Genomic DNA, 23,018 nt, shown 5'->3' with positions numbered 1-23,018 from the left:
GAGATTTTTCTTGCTTTTTGAGGGAGCAATTTTCATTTCCCTCCATCTTTGATTTCTTGGTTGACCAATTCATTGTTTAGTAGTATGTTATTTAACCTCCATGCATTTGTGCTCTTCCCAGATTTTTTTCTTGTGGTTTATTTCTAGTTTCACAGTGTTGTGGTCATAAAAGATGCATGGTATGACTTTGATCTTTTTGAACTTGAGACTTGTTTTGTGGCCTAATATGTGCTATTCTTGAGGATGTGCCATGTACATTTGAAAAGAATATATATTGGGCTGTTTTAGGATAGACAGAATGTTCTGATTATATCTGTTAAATCCATCTGGTCCAGTGTGTCATTCAAAGCCACCGTTTCTTTGATTTTGTTTAGATGATCTGTCCATTGATGTAAGTAAGGTGTTCAAGCCCCCTACTATTATTGTATTACTATTCATTAGTTCCTTTATATTTGTTATTAACTGTTTTATGTATTTGGGTGCTCCCGTGTTGGATGCATATTTATAATTGTTACATTTTCTTATTGGATTCTCCCCTTAATGATTATATAGTGTCCTTCTTTGTCTCGTTATAGTCTTTGTTTTAACATCTATTTTGTCTGACATAAGTACATTGCTACCCCAGCTTTCTTTTCACATTCAGTTGCATGATAAATGTTTCTGCATTCCCTCACTTTCAATCTGCAGGTTTCTTTTGGTCTGAAATGAGTCTCTTGTAGGCAGGATAGAGACAATTTTTTTTTTTTTAATTTATTTTGAGAAAGAGAAAGCATGAACAGGACAGGCACAGAGACAGGAGGAGACAGAGAATTCCAAGCAGGCTCCATGCTGTCAGCATGGAGCCCAATGCAGGGTTCAACCTCATGAACTGTGAGATCATGACCTGAGCCAAAATCTAGAGTCCGAAGATTAACGGACTGAGACTCCCAGGTGCCCCATGTGTCTTGTTTTGTTTTATTTTTTAATCCATTTTGTCACCCTATGTCTTTTGCTTGGAGCATTTAGTCCATTTACATTCAAAGTAAGTACTGACAGATATGTTACTTGCCTTTTTACTTGTTTTGTGGTTGTTTTTGTAGTTTTTCTCTGATCCTTTCTTCTCTTGCTCTCTTTCATGGTTTGTTGGTTTTCTTTAGTGATATAACTTAGATTCCTTTCTCTTTATCTTTTGCTTATCTAGTAACTGGGTTTTGATTTGTGGTTACCATTAGGTTTGTATATAACATCTTCTGTATATATTATGTTGATGGTCGCTTAAGTTTGAACACATTCTTTATTCCTCTTCGTTTTAGGTATATGGTGTCATATTTTACATCCTTTTATTTTGTGAATCCATTAACTGATTTTTACAGATACACTTATCTTTACTGCTTTTGTGTGTCCTACTTTTCTTACTCTTAGTCTTTCCTTCCTGCTCAAAGAGTTCCCTTTAATATTTCTTGTAGGGCTTGTTTAGTGGTAAATAACTCTTAGATTTTGCTTGCCTGAAAAACTCTTTATCTCTCTTTCTATTCTGAATGATAGCCTTGCTGGATAAAGTATTCTTGGCTACAGATTGTTCCTTTCAGCACCCTGAATATATCATGCCACTCCATTCCGGCCTGCAAAGTTTCTACTGAAAAATCTGCTGATAGCCTTAGGGAGTTTCCCCTTGTATATAATTATCCTCTTTTCTCTTGCTGCTTTAAAATTTTTCTCTTTATCACTACTTTTTGCCATTCTAATTACTACGTGTCTTGGTGTGGACCTTCCTGGGTTAATTTTGTTGGGGGATCTCTGTGCCTTCTGGATCTGGATATCTGTTTCCTTCCCCAGATTTGGGAAGTTTTTAGCTAATATTTTTTCAAATAAATTTTCTGTCCCCTTTACTCCGTTTTCTTCTTCTGGAATCCTTATAATGTAAATGTTATTATGCCTGATGGAGTCTCTGAGTTCCCTAAATCTATTCTCATTTTGTATAAATTTTTTTCTCTCTTGATTAACTTCCATTATTATTCTGTCTTCCAGGTCACTAATTCATCCTTCTGCTTCCTCTAGACTGCTATTTATTCCATCTAGTTGTAATTTTAATTTCATTTATTGTGTTCTTTATTTCTGATTGGTTCTTTTTCATCTCTTTGTTAAGGGTCTCACCGATGTTTTCTACTGTTTTCTCAAGTCCAGTGAGTATCTTTATCATCATTACTTTAAATTCTCTATCAGGCATATTACTTATATCCATTTCACTTAGGTCTCTTAGTGTGGTTTTGTCCTATGCTTTCGTTTGGGGCATATTCCTCTGTCTCCTTATTTTGTCTCATTTCCTGTGTCTGTTTCTGTATGTTAGGAAAGTCAGCTTTGTCTCCTACCCTTGAAAAGTAATGCCTTTATGAAGAAGACGTCCTGTAGTGTTCTGCAGTTTCCCCTGTCCCCCAGGTGTTTGGTGGTGGTGGTGGTGGTGTGTGTTGGGGCGGGGGGGTCGTGGAGGGGTTCTTATGCATGTTGTGCATGCCCTGCTGTTGTGTCCTGGTCATTTTTTCTTTTAGTCTGGTTATCTTCAGAGGTTCCCTCTGCCTGTTGTGGGCAGTGTTTAGTCTCTGGCTGGGGTGCAACACACAATTTTAATACCTTGGACTTCCACAGGGCCTGCTGCCAGTTGGCCCGAGGCACCTGCCATCCCCTTTGTTCCTGTAGAAGTCCCTCAGTGATCCCTGCCCCTCCAGCACATGTTTCAAAATGAGTAAACTATTCTCCCTTACATATGTCCCAGGTGTTTCTTCAAACTGCTGCTTCTATGCTATATCTCCATGGGCCGTTTGTGATGTTGTCTCTTTAAGGGCAAGAACTCAGCTTCCTCTCATCCTTCAGGCTCTCCCAGATCCAAGCTTGCTGATTTTTAAAATTCTAGACTTTAAATCTCCGTTGTAAGAGCTCATAAAATTCATCCCCACTTGCTTTCAAAGTCAAATGTTAAATGGGGATTTGTCTTTCCCACAAAGGCTTCCCAGTGTAATAGTCTGTTTCTCTCCCTTCTCTGTACCCAGGGCTCCCTCCCCTCTGCAGATGGCTGCAGTTTTGCTCCCAACCATGTCTCTGCCCTTTCTACCCACTTCAGTGTGGCTTCTTTTCTAACTTTAGTTATGGAGTTTGTTCTGCCTGTCTTTGGGTTGTTTTCTGTGTTAACACTGATTTGAGTGTTATCTAGTTGTATCTGTGGGATGTGCTGAGCTTAGGGTTCTCTTACTCCGCCATCTTCCCAGCCTCCAAAACATTCACATTTTTGATAAGGAAATCACTAGAGAGTGGTGGAAATTGTCAATGTCATTCAGCTAGTTAATACTTAAGACAAAAAAAAAAAAAGTCCTCTAATACCTAGTTTATGATAATGTTTTGCTATTTTAAAAAAGTAGTTAGAGATGTAAGGAGAGAAAAAGTATTTTAAATAGAAAGATAATTTTAATTTTCATAATATGGAAAATGTTTACTGATCTCTACTTACAATGGTTCATATCTTTTTAAATTCTCTTGATTTAATTAAACAAGTGACTTCCTAGAGTTCCATTACTAATCTAAAGATAGACGATGATCTCTTCCAAAATAAATATGATTTCTAGGTTTAATATACCAAATACAGAGAACTTCAAAACACTTATTGCTGAAAAGTCATGCTTTCACTTTTCTTTTTTCTTTCTTTAGGATTCTCTTAGATATATATATATATTTTTAATGTTTATTTGCTTTTGAGAGAGACAGACAGAATGCTAGTGGGGGAGAGGCAGAGAGAAAAGGAGATGAAGAATCTGAAGCAGGTGCCAGGCTCTGAGCTGCCAGCACAGAGTCTGAAGCAGGGCTTGATCTCATAGATCATGAGATCATGACCTAAGCCAAAGTCGGATATTTAACCAACTGAGCCACCCAGGCGCCCTTCCCTTAGATATTTCTAAAAACTTTCTAAAAATTATTTGTAAGATGAGATTTTGTTCTGGACAACTGGGCGAGTCTCTTCAACAAGTTAGTATAGCAACAATAAAAAAGAATGGTCCTAAATTAAAAGAGACTTAAAAGATGTAACTAGATGTAATGTACAAATACACAGGATATTTTTAGAACTAGGAAAATCTGAAGATGGATGGATATTAGAAGACATTAAGGATTTACTATTAATTGGTTAAAGATGGTAATATTTCAGCTATGAAATGTTCTTATTTTTAAAAGAAACATATTGAGGTTAATAGAACAGTATTAAAACTTTTCAGCATAAAAACCTTTACCATTTCATTACTTAATAATCATATATCAACATAAAGTGACCTCTTTTCACAATTCTTTCAGTCTTAATTTTTCTAATTTATAATTGTAACCCCAGCTTTTTTGATGAGAATAATTTCATTCTGTCTCACCCAACCATTTTGTTCAGCTTTACTGTACCATTTTATGAGCTAAATTTTCTTTGTACAAAGAAAATTAATGAATTTTGCATTAAATCCCCAATGAAACTATGTGAGATAAAGCTATTTTCATTTACTATTATATTTATTACATTTGATCTAATTTCTGTCACCTCAGTTCTGCTGTTTTTAGATATCCTTGGGTATTTTTCTACTTTCTATGTCTTTTTTTGATTTTATTTTTTGCAAGATCCATTATTTTAACCTAATAGTTATCTGAAAGCATTTCATAAATGTTTTATGATTTATGTAATATATAAACATAATTTAAAAAATAATTTTAGATACCCATTTGTATAAGATAAAAACTTCAACTTCAGTACTTCTCACTTCTTCAGTGTATTTCTTATTTCCTTCCTCAAACCTGTATTTCACTTAATGTAAACATTTTCAAGGGGTGCTTGGGTGGCTCAGTCAGTTAAGCATCTGATTTCAACTTGTCTCATGATCTCATGGTTCAAGGGTTCGAGTTCCACATCAGGCTCTGTGCTGACAGCTCAGAACCTGGAGCCTGATTCGGATTCTGCGTCTCTCTTGCTCTCTGCCCCTCCCCACTTGCACTCGGTTTCTCTCTCTCAAAAATAAACATTAAAAAAAAACCAAATTCATTTTCAAGAATTTAATAGCAATTTAAAATTTTACAAACTAAAAACTTCATTTCAAGAAAATAAAAATGTATAAATTCAAAAAATCTAACATTCAAATGATCTAGGAGATAAAATAATCAGCAGTAAGTTTTCTCCCATTACTTATTGGGAGGTTTATCTCATCTAGTCTCCCTAAAAATAGTTTTCATTTCATCACTCACTCATTTTAATCTTTACTTCCTTATTCCTGAGTTATTTTTTAATGTCTCCCCCAGGTATCTGGAATGCATTATTAGGACATTTAACAAAGATAACTGGGTGGCACATTTTTCAAGACATTAAAGGTCTGAAAATTTACCTTGGTATAGAAATAAAAATGTGTTTAAATATAAAATATGGGGTCATAACTTTTTTTTTTGAAGTGCACTAGACACAATTTTTGTTCTCTGTAATATATTTTTGCAAAATCTGAAGCTTAATTTCCTAATGCTGTTTTTCTTCTTCCTGAAAATTAGTTGGGTTGGCTAGGTTCTTAGTCTTGAAATACAAACATTAGATCTTATTATTTTTTAAATTTTATATTTGATAGGCCCTCAATTTGTAATATTCATTCATTCATTTTTCAGACTTGTAAGTTTTCTTTGTGCTCTTAAATCAGAATATCTGATCCATCAGTCCTTACTATTTATTCATGAGTTGGATCTCTGTGATCTGAACCCAGTGGCTCAGAGTTCAGTATATATTATATCCTTTACATTCTAAATGAGGTTAATAATTTAAATTGCTGAGTTGCTTTGCTATACCAAAATATGCTTTTGAATTCCAACAGATTTTCCTTGGCCTATTGTCATTTTTATGCCATTATGTTGTTATACTGGACTTTTTATGAATTAAATTATAATTAAGTTCAAGACACTGCACATATTTTCATATGAGACTAACATTTGAAATTCTAACAATTATAAAATCACAAAGATCCAAACATGGCTCTGAGGGATCACTCAACATCATCGATGGGGGAAGAAGCATTTTCTTAGAATACTGTTCACTCTAACAGTCTTACCTACAGAAACCTAAGCCTAACATCCAGTTTAATTTCTGTTCTGAGAAAAAAAATATGTCCTATTCTCAACTCACCAGTACTCGTTTCTTTAAATACACAAAGGAAGTCATTTACCCTTCATCGATAAAATGAATGTAAACTAGTGATTTCAAAACCCCCAAGAGAAGACCACTGAAAATGTACTCACAAAGACATTCTTTTCACCTTGAATACTTAATATTTAGATTAAAATTTCTTAAATATTTAGAATGAGGTAAATCACATACTTTCAGAATGCATACAATCTAAATGTAATACAATAGTGCAACTTTGCAAGCCAAAAATAAAGTCTTTTATTTAAAAAACTTTTATAAAAAAACCAATACTGCTTAGTTTGAAAAGCCTCTACTTTATGTCTACACTATAATACTTACAAGCTGATGTTCTAATAGTTGAATTTTTTCATCTTTTTTCTTTATTTCCTCTTTAAGTTGTTTTATTTCATTTAATAAATCTTCATTCTGAAATATTTTAAAAAATTAACATGAAGTATTTAAAACACCTTGATGAGAAGCATTAAATCAACAGTGAAGACTGAATAATGAATGGTTTATTCATTTAAGGGGAAAACTCTTCTTAAAGATGCCAGGTATTAACCTATGAATAAACCCATTTTGGTTCCTCCAAACGTTCATAGTGTAACAGAGTCTAACATGTAAAAAATGAATAACAGCAACAGCAGCTAACATTCATTAAGTACAAGTGCTAAGAGCTAAGTACTTTTAGATATCTAAGCATTTGATCCTGAGTACAACCCTGAGGCTGATACTATTATCCCCTTTTTACAGATAAGGAAACTGGGACATGGGCCATACACTAAATTAAATTACATATAAAACAGTAATTTCAGCTAGATTTCAAGGGATGCATGAGAGTTGCCTTTCAGAAAAAATGAAGGGCCCAACAAACAGAAGGAACAACATAATTAAAGGCAGAGAGTCATTTCACAGCTGGTTCAGAAATCAGCAGAAAGATAAATATGCCTAGAAGGATAACAGGGAGATTCTTTTTTCATGAGCCACCTTCCTGAGAACTGCCTGACTCAAAGACAAAATACCCTGTCAATTTAGTCTTTAAGAAATTCCTAACAGTATTAAAAGGAAACCTATCATCAAGTTAAGCAGAAATCCAGCTACATTTCGAAGCGTAAAGTATCATTACCTTTTGTTAGTCCATTGTGTTTACTACTATTCAATTAATCAGAAATATATACTGAGAAAACAGTACAAGCAAGGAAATTAGAATATATACGTGAATGACATATCTTGTAAAGGAGAAAACTATGTAAGCAATTATAATTATAAAATGCTATTACTGAGCAAAGTATGCCATCCCTTGCAGATACATTGGGAATGAACACAAAATAGTGCAGTCTCTTTAACAAGAGATCAGAAATAGACATTTTGCAAAGGCTTTAAAATATCATATAAACATCACAAACAATGGGAAAGAAAAGATCTTTGTTAATGATGTTATATACACTGCAATTGGGCAAGACTTTTTCTTGTATATAAAAAATGATTTCTAGTTGAACTTAAAGAGTTTATTATTTTTTTTAAATCATAAGTCAGGGCAAAAGAGGGGCGCCTGGGTGGCTCAGTCGCTTAAGCATCTGACTTCGGCTCAGGTCATGATCTCATGGCTTGTGAGTTCGAGTTCCACGTTGGGCTCTGTACTGACAGCTCAGAGCCTGGAGTCTGCTTCAGATTCCATCTCTGTCTCTCTCTGCCCCTTTCCTGCTCACACACTGTCTGTCTGTCTCTCTTTCTCAGATATAAACATTAAAAAAATTTTTAATAAAATAAATAAAATAAAAAGACGAAGATAGATTGCAGATCATGAAGGATACATTTTTTAAGCTATGTGGCAAATGAAATTATTAAGAAATAATAAGTATATTTGATTACTTATAATTTAAAGCACCTATACAATTAACACTAACATTAAAAGCTGGTGAAAACCTATGCAAATATGACAGAGGACTTATATTCAAGTATATTAAGAGCCTGTTCAAACACACAGGATAATTTTCTAGGCCCCAAAAGACAAATAAACCAATTCCCACAAATATATATATATATATATATATATATATATATATATATATATATCTGGCAAAATGTTCTATCTGACTTCTTGGAGAAATATAAATTCAAGTATTAAAGGTAATTGTTTTATAGACATTAAATTGGGGGAAGAAATAATGTGATGAACAAAATTGCAGAAAAAAAAGGTACATCATCAGACATCAAAACTGGCCTTTCTGTAGAAACACATGGCTATACATAGAAGAGTCATAAAAATGCTTGCACTCTAATTCAGTCATCCCACTCCTAAGAAACTATGCCAAAGAAATAATCATAAGTATGAAAAAAACCTACAAAAAGGTATTATCTAAAAGTTTACAAATTTATAACTGCCCTAAAAGGAGACAACTGAAATACAATGTCGCAATCTAATGGAATACTATATATACTATACTATATGTTATCATTTGGTCACTGCTAGGTTCTGCCAGTGTTAGAGGAAATGGACCTGAAAAAAAATCCAAATACAATGTGATAACATTAATAGCCAACATGTATACAGTATTTAACTTTATGACAGTCACTGCTGTAAGGATTTTACACATAAAGATGGGCAAAGGGGAACACATATCAGTAAACAGGTAATTCCAGTGAAGTCTTAAAGGATGAGTAAAAAGCTCTGAAGATACAGAAACCTGTCAGGCTTTGGATTTGAGGAAGAGATTCTAGTATTGTACAATACAGAGATGAAGATAAGCATAGCATATGTGGAGAATTAGAAGCAGTGACTCTATCACACAAAGGCTGTAGTGAACAGTGGAAACCAACGTGGTTAGTAAACCAGGCAAGAGCCAAATCATAGAGAGTCATGAATATCAAGCATGGCCTAAGCGAGGGGAGTGACAGTGCATTTGAGATGGCTATTTACAGGACAAATATGACAATGACAACAACAAATTAGGCTAGGGAATTTGTTACCAAAATGTTATAATACTCCAGATGACAGTAGGAGCCTGACCCAAGAGAGTGAAGGGAGAAGTAAGAAGAGCAGGAATCAAAATTAGGAGATTTTGGAAGATGGCGGCTTAGGAGGACGCTGGGCTCACCGCACGTCCTGCTGATCACTTAGATTCCATCTACACCTGCCTAAATAACCCAGAAAACCGCCAGAGGATTAGCAGAACAGAGTCGCCGGAGCCAAACGCAGAAGAGAGGCCCACGGAAGAGGGCAGGAAGGGCGGCGAGGCAGTGCGCGCTCCACAGACTGGCGGGAGGGAGCCGGGGCGGAGGGGCGGCTCGCCGGCCAAGCAGAGCCCCAGAGTCTGGCTTGCAAAAGCGGAGGGGCCGGGCGGACTGTGTTCCGACAGCAAGCGCGACTTAGCGTCTGGGAGGTCATAAATTATCAGCTCTGCTCGGAAAGCGGGAAGGCTGGAGGACAAAGGGAGGGAGAGCTGCTGAGCCCCCTGACAACAGAGCTCAGTTTGGTGGGGAACAAAGGCGCTCGCCAGGGCCATCTCCCCCGCCCATCCCCCAGCCGAAATCCCAAAGGGAACCGGTTCCTGCCAGGGAACTTGCTCGCTCTGCGCAAACACCCAACTCTGCGCTTCGGGGGAGCCAAACCTCCGGCAGCGGATCTGACTCCCTCCCGCTGCCACAGGGCCCCTCCTGAAGTGGATCACCTAAGGAGAAGTGATCTAAGCCTGCCCCCCCTGCCCCCGAGCACCTTGCCTACCCACCCCAGCTAATACGCCAGATCCCCAGCATCACAAGCCTGGCAGGGTGCAAGTAGCCCAGACGAGCCACACCACCCCACAGTGAATCCCACCCCTAGGAGAGGGGAAGAGAAGGCACACACCAGTCTGACTGTGGCCCCAGCGGTGGGCTGGGGGCAGACATCAGGTCTGACTGCGGCCCCGCCCACCAACTCCAGTTATACACCACAGCACAGGGGAAGTGCCCTGCAGGTCCTCACCACGCCAGGGACTATCCAAAATGACCAAGCGGAAGAACTCCCCTCAGAAGAATCTCCAGGAAATAACAACAGCTAATGAGCTGATCAAAAAGGATTTAAATAATATAACAGAAAGTGAATTTAGAATAATAGTCATAAAATTAATCGCTGGGCTTGAAAACAGTATACAGGACAGCAGAGAATCTCTTGCTACAGAGATCAAGGGACTAAGGAACAGTCACGAGGAGCTGAAAAACGCTTTAAACGAAATGCATAACAAAATGGAAACCACCACAGCTCGGCTTGAAGAGGCAGAGGAGAGAATAGGTGAACTAGAAGATAAAGTTATGGAAAAAGAGGAAGCTGAGAAAAAGAGAGATAAAAAAATCCAGGAGTATGAGGGGAAAATTAGAGAATTAAGTGATACACTAAAAAGAAATAATATACGCATAATTGGTATCCCAGAGGAGGAAGAGAGAGGGAAAGGTGCTGAAGGGGTACTTGAAGAAATAATAGCTGAGAACTTCCCTGAACTGGGGAAAGAAAAAGGCATTGAAATCCAAGAGGCACAGAGAACTCCCTTCAGACGTAACTTGAATCGATCTTCTGCACGACATATCATAGTGAAACTGGCAAAATACAAGGATAAAGAGAAAACCCTGAAAGCAGCAAGGGGTAAACGTGCCCTCACATATAAAGGGAGACCTATAAGACTCGTGACTGATCTCTCTTTTGAAACTTGGCAGGCCAGAAAGAATTGGCACGAGATTTTCAGGGTGCTAGACAGAAAAAATATGCAGCCAAGAATCCTTTATCCAGCAAGTCTGTCATTTAGAATAGAAGGAGAGATAAAGGTCTTCCCAAACAAACAAAAACTGAAGGAATTTGTCACCACTAAACCAGCCCTACAAGAGATCCTAAGGGGGACCCTGTGAGACAAAGTCCCAGAGACATCACTACAAGCATAACACATACAGACATCACAGTGACTCTAAACCCGTATCTTTCTATAATCACACTGAATGTAAATGGATTAAATGCGCCCACCAAAAGACATAGGGTATCAGAATGGTTAAAAAAACAAGATCCATCTATTTGCTGTCTACAAGAGACTCATTTTAGACCTGAGGACACCTTTAGATTGAGAGTGAGGGGATGGAGAACTATTTATCATGCGACTGGAAGCCAAAAGAAAGCTGGAGTAGCCATACTTATATCAGACAAACTAGACTTTAAATTAAAGGCTGTAACAAGAGATGAAGAAGGACATTATATAATAGTTACAGGGTCTATCCATCAGGAAGAGCTAACAATTATAAATGTCTATGCGCCGAATACCGGAGCCCCCAAATATATAAAACACTTACTCATAAACATAAGCAACCTTATTGATAAGAATGTGGTCATTGCAGGGGACTTTAATACACCACTTACAGAAATGGATAGATCATCTAGACACACGGTCAATAAAGAAACAAGGGCCCTGAATGAGACATTGGATCAGATGGACTTGACAGATATATTTAGAACTCTGCATCCCAAAGCAACAGAATATACTTTCTTCTCGAGTGCACATGGAACATTCTCCAAGATAGATCATATACTGGGTCACAAAACAGCCCTTCATAAGTTTACAAGAATTGAAATTATACCATGCTTACTTTCAGACCACAATGCTATGAAGCTTGAAATCAACCACAGAAAAAAGTCTGGAAAACCTCCAAAAGCATGGAAGTTAAAGAACACCCTACTAACGAATGAGTGGGTCAACCAGGCAATTAGAGAAGAAATTAAAAAATATATGGAAACAAACGAAAATGAAAATACAACAATCCAAATGCTTTGGGACGCAGCAAAGGCAGTCCTGAGAGGAAAATACATTGCAATCCAGGCCTATCTCAAGAAACAAGAAAAATCCCAAATACAAAATCTAACAGCACACCTAAAGGAACTAGAAGCAGAACAGCAAAGGCAGCCTAAGCCCAGCAGAAGAAGAGAAATAATAAAGATCAGAGCAGAAATAAACAATATAGAAACTAAAAAAACTGTAGAGCAGATCAACGAAACCAAGAGTTGGTTTTTTGAAAAAATAAACAAAATTGACAAACCTCTAGCCAGGCTTCTCAAAAATAAAAGGGAGATGACCCAAATAAAATCATGAATGAAAATGGAATTATTACAACCAATCCCTCAGAGATACAAACAATTATCAGGGAATACTATGAAAACTTATATGCCAACAAATTGGACAACCTGGAAGAAATGGACAAATTCCTGAACACCCACACTCTTCCAAAACTCAATCAGGAGGAAATAGAAAGCTTGAACAGACCCATAACCAGCGAAGAAATTGAATCGGTTATCAAAAATCTCCCAACAAATAAGAGTCCAGGACCAGATGGCTTCCCAGGGGAGTTCTACCAGACGTTTAAAGCAGAGATAATACCTATCCTTCTCAAGCTATTCCAAGAAATAGAAAGGGAAGGAAAACTTCCAGACTCATTCTATGAAGCCAGTATTACTTTGATTCCTAAACCAGATAGAGACCCAGTAAAAAAAGAGAACTACAGGCCAATATCCCTGATGAATATGGATGCAAAAATTCTCAATAAGATACTAGCAAATCGAATTCAACGGCATATAAAAAGAATTATTCACCATGATCAAGTGGGATTCATTCCTGGGATGCAGGGCTGGTTCAACATTCGCAAATCAATCAACGTGATACATCACATTAACAAAAAAAGAGAGAAGAACCATATGATCCTGTCAATCGATGCGGAAAAGGCCTTCGACAAAATCCAGCACCCTTTCTTAATAAAAACCCTTGAGAAAGTCGGGATAGAAGGAACATACTTAAAGATCATAAAAGCCATTTATGAAAAGCCCACAGCTAACATCATCCTCAACGGGGAAAAACTGAAAGCTTTTTCCCTGAGATCAGGAACACGACAAGGATGCCCACTCTCACCGCTGCTGTTTAACATAGTGCTGGAAGTTCTAGCATCAGCAATCAGACAACAAAAGGAAATCAAAGGCATCCAAATTGGCAAAGATGAAGTCAAGCTTTCGCTTTTTGCAGATGACATGATATTATACATGGAAAATCCGATAGACTCCACCAAAAGTCTGCTAGAACTGATACAGGAATTCAGCAAAGTTGCAGGATACAAAATCAATGTACAGAAATCAGTTGCATTCTTATACACTAACAATGAAGCAACAGAAAGACAAATAAAGAAACTGATCCCATTCACAATTGCACCAAGAAGCATAAAATACCTAGGAATAAATCTAACCAAAGATGTAAAGGATCTGTATGCTGAAAACTATAGAAAGCTTATGAAGGAAATTGAAGAAGATTTAAAGAAATGGAAAGACATTCCCTGCTCATGGATTGGAAAAATAAATATTGTCAAAATGTCAATACTACCCAAAGCTATCTACACATTCAATGCAATCCCAATCAAAATTGCACCAGCATTCTTCTCGAAACTAGAACAAGCCATCCTAAAATTCATAGGGAACCACAAAAGGCCCCGAATAGCCAAAGGAATTTTGAAGAAGAAGACCAAAGCAGGAGGCATCACAATCCCAGACTTTAGCCTCTACTACAAAGCTGTCATCATCAAGACAGCATGGTATTGGCACCAAAACAGACACATAGACCAATGGAATAGAATAGAAACCCCAGAACTAGACCCACAAACGTATGGCCAACTCATCTTTGACAAAGCAGGAAAGAACATCCAATGGAAAAAAGACAGCCTCTTTAACAAATGGTGCTGGGAGAACTGGACAGCAACATGCAGAAGGTTGAAACTAGACCACTTTCTCACACCATTCACAAAAATAAACTCAAAATGGATAAAGGACCTAAATGTGAGACAGGAAACCATCAAAACCTTAGAGGAGAAAGCAGGAAAAGACCTCTCTGACCTCAGCCGTAGCAATCTCTTACTCGACACATCCCCAAAGGCAAGGGAATTAAAAGCAAAAGTGAATTACTGGGACCTTATGAAGATAAAAAGCTTCTGCACAGCAAAGGAAACAACCAACAAAACTCAAAGGCAACCAACGGAATGGGAAAAGATATTCGCAAATGACATATCGGACAAAGGGCTAGTATCCAAAATCTATAAAGAGCTCACCAAACTCCACACCCAAAAAACAAATAACCCAGTGAAGAAATGGGCAGAAAACATGAATAGACACTTCTCTAAAGAAGACATCCAGATGGCCAACAGGCACATGAAAAGATGTTCAGCGTCGCTCCTTATCAGGGAAATACAAATCAAAACCACACTCAGGTATCACCTCACGCCAGTCAGAGTGGCCAAAATGAACAAATCCGGAGACTATAGATGCTGGAGAGGATGTGGAGAAACGGGAACCCTCTTGCACTGTTGGTGGGAATGCAAATTGGTGCAGCCGCTCTGGAAAGCAGTGTGGAGGTTCCTCAGAAAATTAAAAATAGACCTACCCTATGACCCAGCAATAGCACTGCTAGGAATTTATCCAAGGGATACAGGAGCACTGATGCATAGGGCCACTTGTACCCCAATGTTCATAGCAGCACTCTCAACAATAGCCAAATTATGGAAAGAGCCTAAATGTCCATCAACTGATGAATGGATAAAGAAATTGTGGTTTATATACACAATGGAATATTACATGGCAATGAGAAAAAATGAAATATGGCCTTTTGTAGCAACGTGGATGGAACTGGAGAGTGTGATGCTAAGTGAAATAAGCCATACAGAGAAAGACAGATACCATATGGTTTCACTCTTATGTGGATCCTGAGAAACTTAACAGGAACCCATGGGGGAGGGGAAGGAAAAAAAAAAAAAAAGAGGTTAGAGTGGGAGAGAGCCAAAGCATAAGAGACTGTTAAAAACTGAGAACAAACTGAGGGTTGATGGGGGGTGGGAGGGAGGAGAGGGTGGGTGATGGGTATTGAGGAGGGCACCTTTTGGGATGAGCACTGGGTGTTGTATGGAAACCAATTTGTCAATAAATTTCAGAAAAAAAATAAATAAATAAACTTTTTAAATGCTCTAAAGGAAAAAAAAAAAAAAAGGAGATTTTGGCAATTATGTCTCCATGTGAAAGAGCACAAAGGGACAGTCAAGAGTGATACCTATTTTTCTAGTGTGAGTGATAATGGTTGTGCCTCCAAAAGAAATGAAGACTAAATGAGGAGAAATATGTCCAAAGAGGAAAAATGGTGCGTCTCAGATATATTATTAGAGGTGCCTGGGGCTGGGACACAGTGGAAATGTCCAGAGGGCAACTGGATGACCCGGTATGAAAGAGCAATTTCTGGGGCACCTGGGTGGCTCAGTCAGTTAAGTGTCTGACTCTTGATTTTGGCTGAGATCATGATCTCAACGGTTGTGGGACTGAGCCCTCCATTGGGCTTCACTGGGTGTGGAGCCTGCTTAAAATTCTCCCTCTCTCTCCCCCCACCAACTCCCCTCCTCACTTGTGCTCTCTCTCTTGCTCACTCTCTCAAAAAAAAGAGAAATTTCATGTTATCAACACATATGGTCTATATGACACCATGACAGTAAAAAGTTCAAAGAGAACTGGACTAAAGATATAAATCTATATTCTGAATAAGAGGAGGAACCTACAAAGGAAATGGGAAAATGCTGAAGAGTGTAAGGGATTTCAGAGAGAAGTGACATAAAAATCAAGGACAAAGCTTTTAAGATAACTGTCATGCCAGATGTCTATAGCATTAAAACCAGTAGCTGCTTTCATTTGTCCAGGTTTCCATGTTAACTAGAAAGAGGTTTAAGGAGAGTCAAGGAAAGGTTTATCTGGTTTACTGAATTTATGATAGGTAAGATACAGAAATTTATAAACTGAGGATGAAGAAAAAGTAGTGAAGACACACTTAAGAGAGATAAGAGAGGAGGATGTAGTTAGGTCCCTAACAGCAGCAGAAGATAAGAGTCCAGAACCTAAGAAAGGGTGGTCTTCCACAGCACAGTGGCCATTTTTGCCCTGTAACTGAAACAAGGTGAATGAGAATGATAACAGATACAGGTAAGTCAGAAGGCAGGAGGGCAGGTAGCAGATCTTGCTTGATGAACACAAGGCCACTTGCAGAAACTGAGAAGAATGGCTGAGAATGAGGCTTGAGGGCGGAGGCAATGTTGAGACTAGCTCATCAAGGGAATGGGAGAGGGAGCTGTTCTGACTGATACAAAAGACAGATTAGGGACATGGCAGGTCCAGTGCAGATTGCAGACCCTGAATTTGCAATGACACAAGTCAGTTATATCATTTGAAGCTGTACTGCTCAACCGGATGAGAAGGGGACATAACTGGGGATCTGACAATGAAAGTGCAAAGGAGTCCAGTGTACTGGAAACAGTATCAGCCACAGCATCTCACCTTGGATAAGAAGGAAGACTAAGAATGATCTACTTGGAAGGAAATGGAGTAGGGACAAGAAATAAATACTGTGTAGCAATATGTCTATCATGTAACATTAAATATATAGACACACTAGAAAGGAACAAAGAAAAATTAAAAATATCAGTTGTGTAAAAGTTGGAATTAAAATTTTTTTCTTTGAAAATTATTTCTTCATATGTAAAAACTTTTCACAAAAAAAATGCAGGAAAAACGCACCTTCACTTTAAAAATGTCGGTCACAAAACTTAAAACTGAGAGATGATTAGAAACCCTCTAAGTCAATGGTTCTCAATTATTGTGTATGTAAAAGTATTTTTAAAAAAGATATCCTACTGCAGACCTGCTGATTTAGAGTACTGTACTCTTAATAGGATGGAAGCCCAGAGATGGGAAGAAATTTGTGCAATAATAGGTAAGGTAACACATCAAAAAACCAAGACTAGATAACAAAATAACTACTAATCCTATATTCTTTTGGTTTTGGTGGTTTTAGATGCAATCTTGTTCCAGTAAGTCACCCCACATTCTATGAGAAAATTATGCTGCTTTGACCTCTAATTCCAGGGTTGACTACTTGACTTTATTTGGAGAAGGTAATATTTGCAACATCCAAGCAGAATCCACATGTGGTTCTGCCAATGCTTTTTTCCCTTAAGTTCAAAAACATGTCCTAGGACAGGGGCTGATCCTCCAGACTGGCTCTCAGGATGAAGAAGCAGCAGAAAGCAGAGTCCCAGCTGATCTACAGCCAATATGTAACATATTGAAAAATAACAAGTCGAGAAATACATTTTTGTCACCGCAAGACACCAATATTTCAAGATTGTTTGTTGACTAGAAAACACTGACTAGCATGCCCTAAGATAGAATGTGAAATAAAACAATAATTTTACTTGGAAACATTAAATCAAGAAAACATTTGTGTGCTTAAGAAATATGAACTTCAGAAATAACTGTAAAAGAAAAAAGCTTTTCTCAATAAAAAGAGAACTAAAAATTACCATTATAAAAATATACTTTCAAACACTAAAGTACATCTGTATTCTATAATTATATTTTTAAACATGAGAAAAAGATAAATTAATCTCATTTTCAGTATATTTCTTCAATGTTGTTATTATATAGAAGTACCTGTTAATCACCATAACTGGTATATTTTTAAAACTGTTTTCATAATTATAAAAAAGAAATTAAAAATTTCATAATTTATTGATTTAAGAAAAACAATCCTGTACCAGTAGTAATACAGGGACAAATAATTATCCAACTAATAAAATAAATTCAAATTAAAACACCAGAGTGATATCATTTTAACTTATTAAGGTAGCAAAAGTTAAAAGCAGACCCGATTCAAACTTAACACAGCAAAGCTGCAGGTTTTAATACATTTATTATTAAATGTTTTGATTGTTACTGCTTTATAATTTTAGTAATAAAGAATTTCTAAAAATTTAGCATGACTACCTAGTCATACCTTATATATTTGATCACCATCTTCTGGTTCTGGACTGGACGGCAATGATAGCTGAATATCATGCAATGAACCACTTCCATCATGCTGTCAGAGAGAACAGAAGGAAAACATGAGATTAATACAATAACTGCAAACACTCCTTTTAACCTGAATTCACCCAGACCAAATTGCTAGCATGGCAAAGGACAAACAGGATATAAAATTTTAGAAATCTCCTTTTCATTGTACACATTTGTAGAAGAAAATGTGGAACGGGTAAAAATAAAGTGAGGGCAAGAATAATTTGTGGAACTAAACAACAGATAGTACATGAATGGATGAAGCACAAAGCCACTGAAAGTTTTACAGTGGGAAAAGGAATATGGAAAATTTCCTAAAGAATTTAAAGATTATCTCACCCACAAAAAAATGCAAAATAAAAGCCAAATTATATCTGCTTTGGTTTAGACATGGCTTTTAGAGTATGATTTAAAAAATTTTTTTGGGGGGGCGCCTGGGTGGCTTGGTCAGTTAAGTGTCTGACTTTGGCTCAGGTCATGATCTCACGGTCTGAGTTTGAGCCCCGTGTCGGGCTCTGTGCTGACAGCTCAGAGCCTGGAGCCTGTTTCAGATTCTGTGTCTCACCTCTCTCTCTGCCCCTCCCCTGTTCATGCTCTGTCTCTCCCTGTCTGTCTCAAAAATAAATAAACGTTAAAAAAAATTCTTTTTTTTAAATAAAGAAAATTTTTTCAATGTTTACATATTTTTGAGAGAGAAAGAGACAGAGCATGAGCAGGGGAGGGGCAGAGAGAGAGGGAGACACACAATCCGAAGCAGGCTCCAGGCTCTGTCAGCACAGAGCTTGATGCGGCTCGAACCACAACCATGAGATCATGACCTGAGCCGAAGTCAGACGCTTAACCGACTGAGCCACTGAGACACCCTTGAGTATGTATTTTTTGTTTTTGTTTCTGAGTCAGAAACAATAATATTAAATAATTCAAGAAGGCATAGCCATAAGAATCATTTGATTAAAAATACTAGACCAGAGTATACATATTGCATGACTATTTTTTTTAAGTTTATTTATTTATTTTGAGAGAGACAGCACGAGCAAGCAAAGGGTAGAAAGAGAGGGGGAGAGAGAGAGAATTCCAAGCAGGCTCTACACTGCCAGCACATAACCCAATGTGGGGTTCAAACTCATGAACCGTTGACATCATGACCTGAACCGACATCAAGAGTCAGACACTTAACTAACTGAGCCACCCAGGTACCCCCGCATGACTGGATTTATGTGAAGCCTAAGAGAAGGAAAAACTAATTTATTGTGCTAGAGATCAGAACAGGGGTTGACTTAAGGGAAAGGGGATGTTGGAAATGTTCTATGTCTTGACTGTATGTATGGATGGTACATACAGGATGTATGGTGGTACACACATATGAAAAGTTTAAGTTATACACTTAAGATTGGTATACCTTAAACACCTACTGGATGTATGCTATATCTCAATTGAAGTTGAAAAAGTTAAACTTTTTGTCCTTAAATCCAATAAAGAAAATGACAAAAATTACGTCCTACCCCTTGCTGAATTGGTTAGGAATAACCAAGAAATGGCATATTAAATGATTCACAGACAACCTCAAGAAAGATGAATAAGTATAGAATATGCCTGGAGTGATGGTGAAGGACTGGGCCCCTACCAAGGGTGGTCTGACACCTGGTTTGTTCAGATGCCTTGAGACACCCACTGAATCAACAACGTTCAAGGAGTGCTACTATCATCATCTTCCTCAGACCTATCTGTCCTGAGGAAATCTCTTAGACTGCAGAAATGTCCTGTATTAAAACAAGAATGTTAAAGTAGAAGACATAAGCATGTAGGCCATTTTCTTCTTTACTGAATCAGAATCTCTGGGTATAGGGCCTATGAATGTGTATTTAGATTCATAGCAAAAAATAAGCATTTGTCAAATTTCTAACATAAATTATATCTTCATTGGTGAAATCAAATGGAGATACAGAATTTGACCTGAGAGGGGAGGCAATGTCCTAATGAATGCCTTCAGAACACCATGTTAAATGTTTAAAATAAAAAAAGAAATTTTACAAGACTCATCTCAGTTAAAAGTTCATCTCTGCTGTAAATGCCTTGATGTAAAAAAAACAGTACTACATATAAGTATATATTTGAGAAAAGAGAAACTGTATAATCTGACTTATTTTCAAACATCTCTATCTTCTTCCTGCAAATTGCAAGCAGGAACTCCAAAGAATAGGAGACAACACAAGTATACACTGCTTTTGCCTTAGATGTGGGTATAGCTGTGGAAAGTAAGCAGCAGAATGAGAAAAATAAAACATCAGCTTTCAGGGAGAAGAGACAAAAAGGGGAGCCCCAGGTAAAGAGAAAATACCAGTGAGACCAGCTCAGGACTCCAGGAAGCTGTATGTAAATTTCTAGGTTCAACCCTGAATAGCACTTGCTTGAATCTGATCCTAATATCAAAGACTTTGAGAAATAAACTAAGACCATTGTCCAGGCCCAATCTAGCCACTGAAAGGTGTATACTAAGGACAGATGATGAGCATGGCAAAGGCTTTGAAATAGAAATGACATTACAGCCACAATCCAAAGGTGGCTGGCTAGTTTGAACTTCTAGCCTGAATCTAACCAGAGCATTTGTCTGCTTTAAAATTAAAACAGGAGTGCCTGGGTGGCTCAGTCGGTTAAGCGTCCGACTTCTGCTCAGGTCATGAATGATCTTGCGGTTTATGAGTTTGAGCCCCATGTTGGGCTCTGTGCTGTCAGATCAGAGCCTGGAGCCCGCTTCAGATTCTGTGTCTCCCTCTCTCTCTCTATGCCCTTTCCCCACTCGCATGCTCTCTCACTCTCTCAAAAATAAACATTACCAAAAAAAAAAAATTATTTTAAGAAAATTAAAACAAAAACCAAAACAGCAAAAAACCCCAAGAAACCCCACAATATTCTCCATAACATTTAAACAAAATTAAGTGTCTCCTAACAAAACACACAAAGATACAAGATATACAATCCAAAATTACTCAACACACAAACAACAAGGAACATCTCAACTCACACAGGAAAAGACAATCAACAAACACCAGTGCCAAAACAAGACAGAAGTTGGAATTAATTGAAAGAGATTTTAATAGGGCCATTATAAAATTCTCCAAAAGTAAAAGAGAACTCTTAAAGGGAATGGAAAGAGAAAATCTTAGCAAAGAAATAGAACAAAGTGGAAATGTGCAAATTCTAGAACTGAAAAGATTTAATAATTAAATTTCAAAATGCACTAGCTGGACTGAATACCAGCATTTGAGATAACAGAGTGAACTTGAAGACGCATCAACAAAAATCATGTAATTTGAACCATGAAGAGAAAAGAGATGGGGGGTGGGGGGTGGCGTGGAAAAAGAATAGAATCTGCTGAGGGAAGTATGGGACAAGAACGAAGGATCTAATATAATATTCATAGCATTAGAGTCACAGAAGGAAGGGTAGAGGGCTGAAAAAAGTATTTGAAGAAATAACAGACAAATACACCCCAAACTTGGTGAAAAACATAAACCTGCAGATTTGGGAAGCTCAATTTAAAAAGAATAGAAAATAGACAAAGTGTGGTCTCTGAACATAAGGGAATTAAACTAGAAATCAGTAACAGAAGGATAATGTTCAAACTGTTAGAAAATAAACAAGGAACTTTAAATCATCCATGGGTCAAAGAAGAAACCTGAAGGCAAATAAGAAAATATTTTGATTTGAAGAAAAGTGAAGATACCACATTATCAAAATCTGTGGAATTCAACTAAAGCAGTGCTTAGTGGGAAAATTATTATAAGAGAGACTCATATTAAAACAAAGGTGTCAAATCTACAACTGGAGCAAAATAAACCAAGAGCAAGCAGAAAGAAGAAAATAATAAAGAGCAGAAATTAATGAAATTGAAAATCAAGAAATAGAAAGAAAGCAATGAAACCAAAAACAGGTTATTCGGCAACTATAAAACATCTAGCAAAACTGCCAAAGAACAAAGATAGAAGGCACAAATCAGATACATATCAGGACAGAGAAAACAGGTATCAGGAATGAAAGCAGGGATATCATTAAGATGTTTCAGGCATTAAAAGTACATAAGGCAATAATACTATGAGTGACTCTATTCACACAAATTTGACAACTTACATGAAATGGAGAAATTACTCAAAAACCACAAATTATCAAAACTCACCCCAAATGAAACAGACAACTTGAGTAGATGTGATTATTAATAAAATTATTTCATAATTTAAACCTTCCATAAAAGAAATATTAAAGGCTAGATGTCTGTCTCCAAAATTCTTCCAAAATTTAAAGGAATAGTATCAGTTCTATATAATCTCTTAGAGAAAACATAAATCAAATTAAGTTAGAAAATTAAATCAGTTAAATAAGGCTAGCACTTACCTGAACCAAAGACAGTATAAGAAGACTTAAAGATCAAGATCCTTTGTGAATACACAAAAGTCCTTGAAAAAATATCTCTAAATCAAATTCAATAATATATAAAAAGGAAAAAAGATTATGAACAAGTGGAGTTGATCCCTGGAATGTAAAGCTGGCTCAATAGTTAAAAAGCAATGTGATTCAGCATATCAAGAAATATCTATGATTATCGCAACAGACACAGAAAAAGTTTCTTCCAAAATTCAACATCCATTCATGACAAAAACACAGCAAACTAGCAAGAGAAGGGAACTTGTTCAACCTGATAAAATCCATCTAAAAAAAGCCTCAAAATTAACATCATATTTAACAGTGAAAGACTGAATGCTTTACCCCCAAAGCCAGGAACAAGGTACTCTATTATACTGGAGTTCCTACCCAGTGCAATAAAGCAAGTAAAATGAAATTTTTTTTTTTAATTTTTTTTCCCAACGTTTTATTTATTTTTGGGACAGAGAGAGACAGAGCATGAACAGGGGAGGGGTAGAGAGAGAGGGAGACACAGAATCGGAAACAGCTCCAGGCTCTGAG

At 37.1% G+C, this 23,018-nt stretch overlaps 1 protein-coding gene across 8 annotated transcripts in view; it reads right to left on the bottom strand.

Moving 5' to 3' along the window:
* CCSER2 (coiled-coil serine rich protein 2) overlaps positions 1–23,018 on the bottom strand; it is a 196,388-nt gene that overhangs the window by 35,852 nt on the left and 137,518 nt on the right. For all 8 annotated transcript variants that reach the window (XM_047825698.1, XM_047825694.1, XM_047825696.1 and 5 more), the window contains 2 exons: positions 18,001–18,084; positions 6,491–6,577 (listed from right to left, as the gene is read on the bottom strand). In XM_047825698.1, coding sequence (XP_047681654.1) covers positions 6,491–6,577; positions 18,001–18,084 — 171 coding nt within the window. The remainder of the gene's footprint in view (positions 1–6,490; positions 6,578–18,000; positions 18,085–23,018) is intronic.

This window comes from Prionailurus viverrinus, chromosome D2 (genome assembly GCF_022837055.1).
Source record: "Prionailurus viverrinus isolate Anna chromosome D2, UM_Priviv_1.0, whole genome shotgun sequence".
NCBI lineage: Eukaryota > Metazoa > Chordata > Mammalia > Carnivora > Felidae > Prionailurus > Prionailurus viverrinus.
This window is presented reverse-complemented; position numbering and strand designations above follow the sequence as displayed.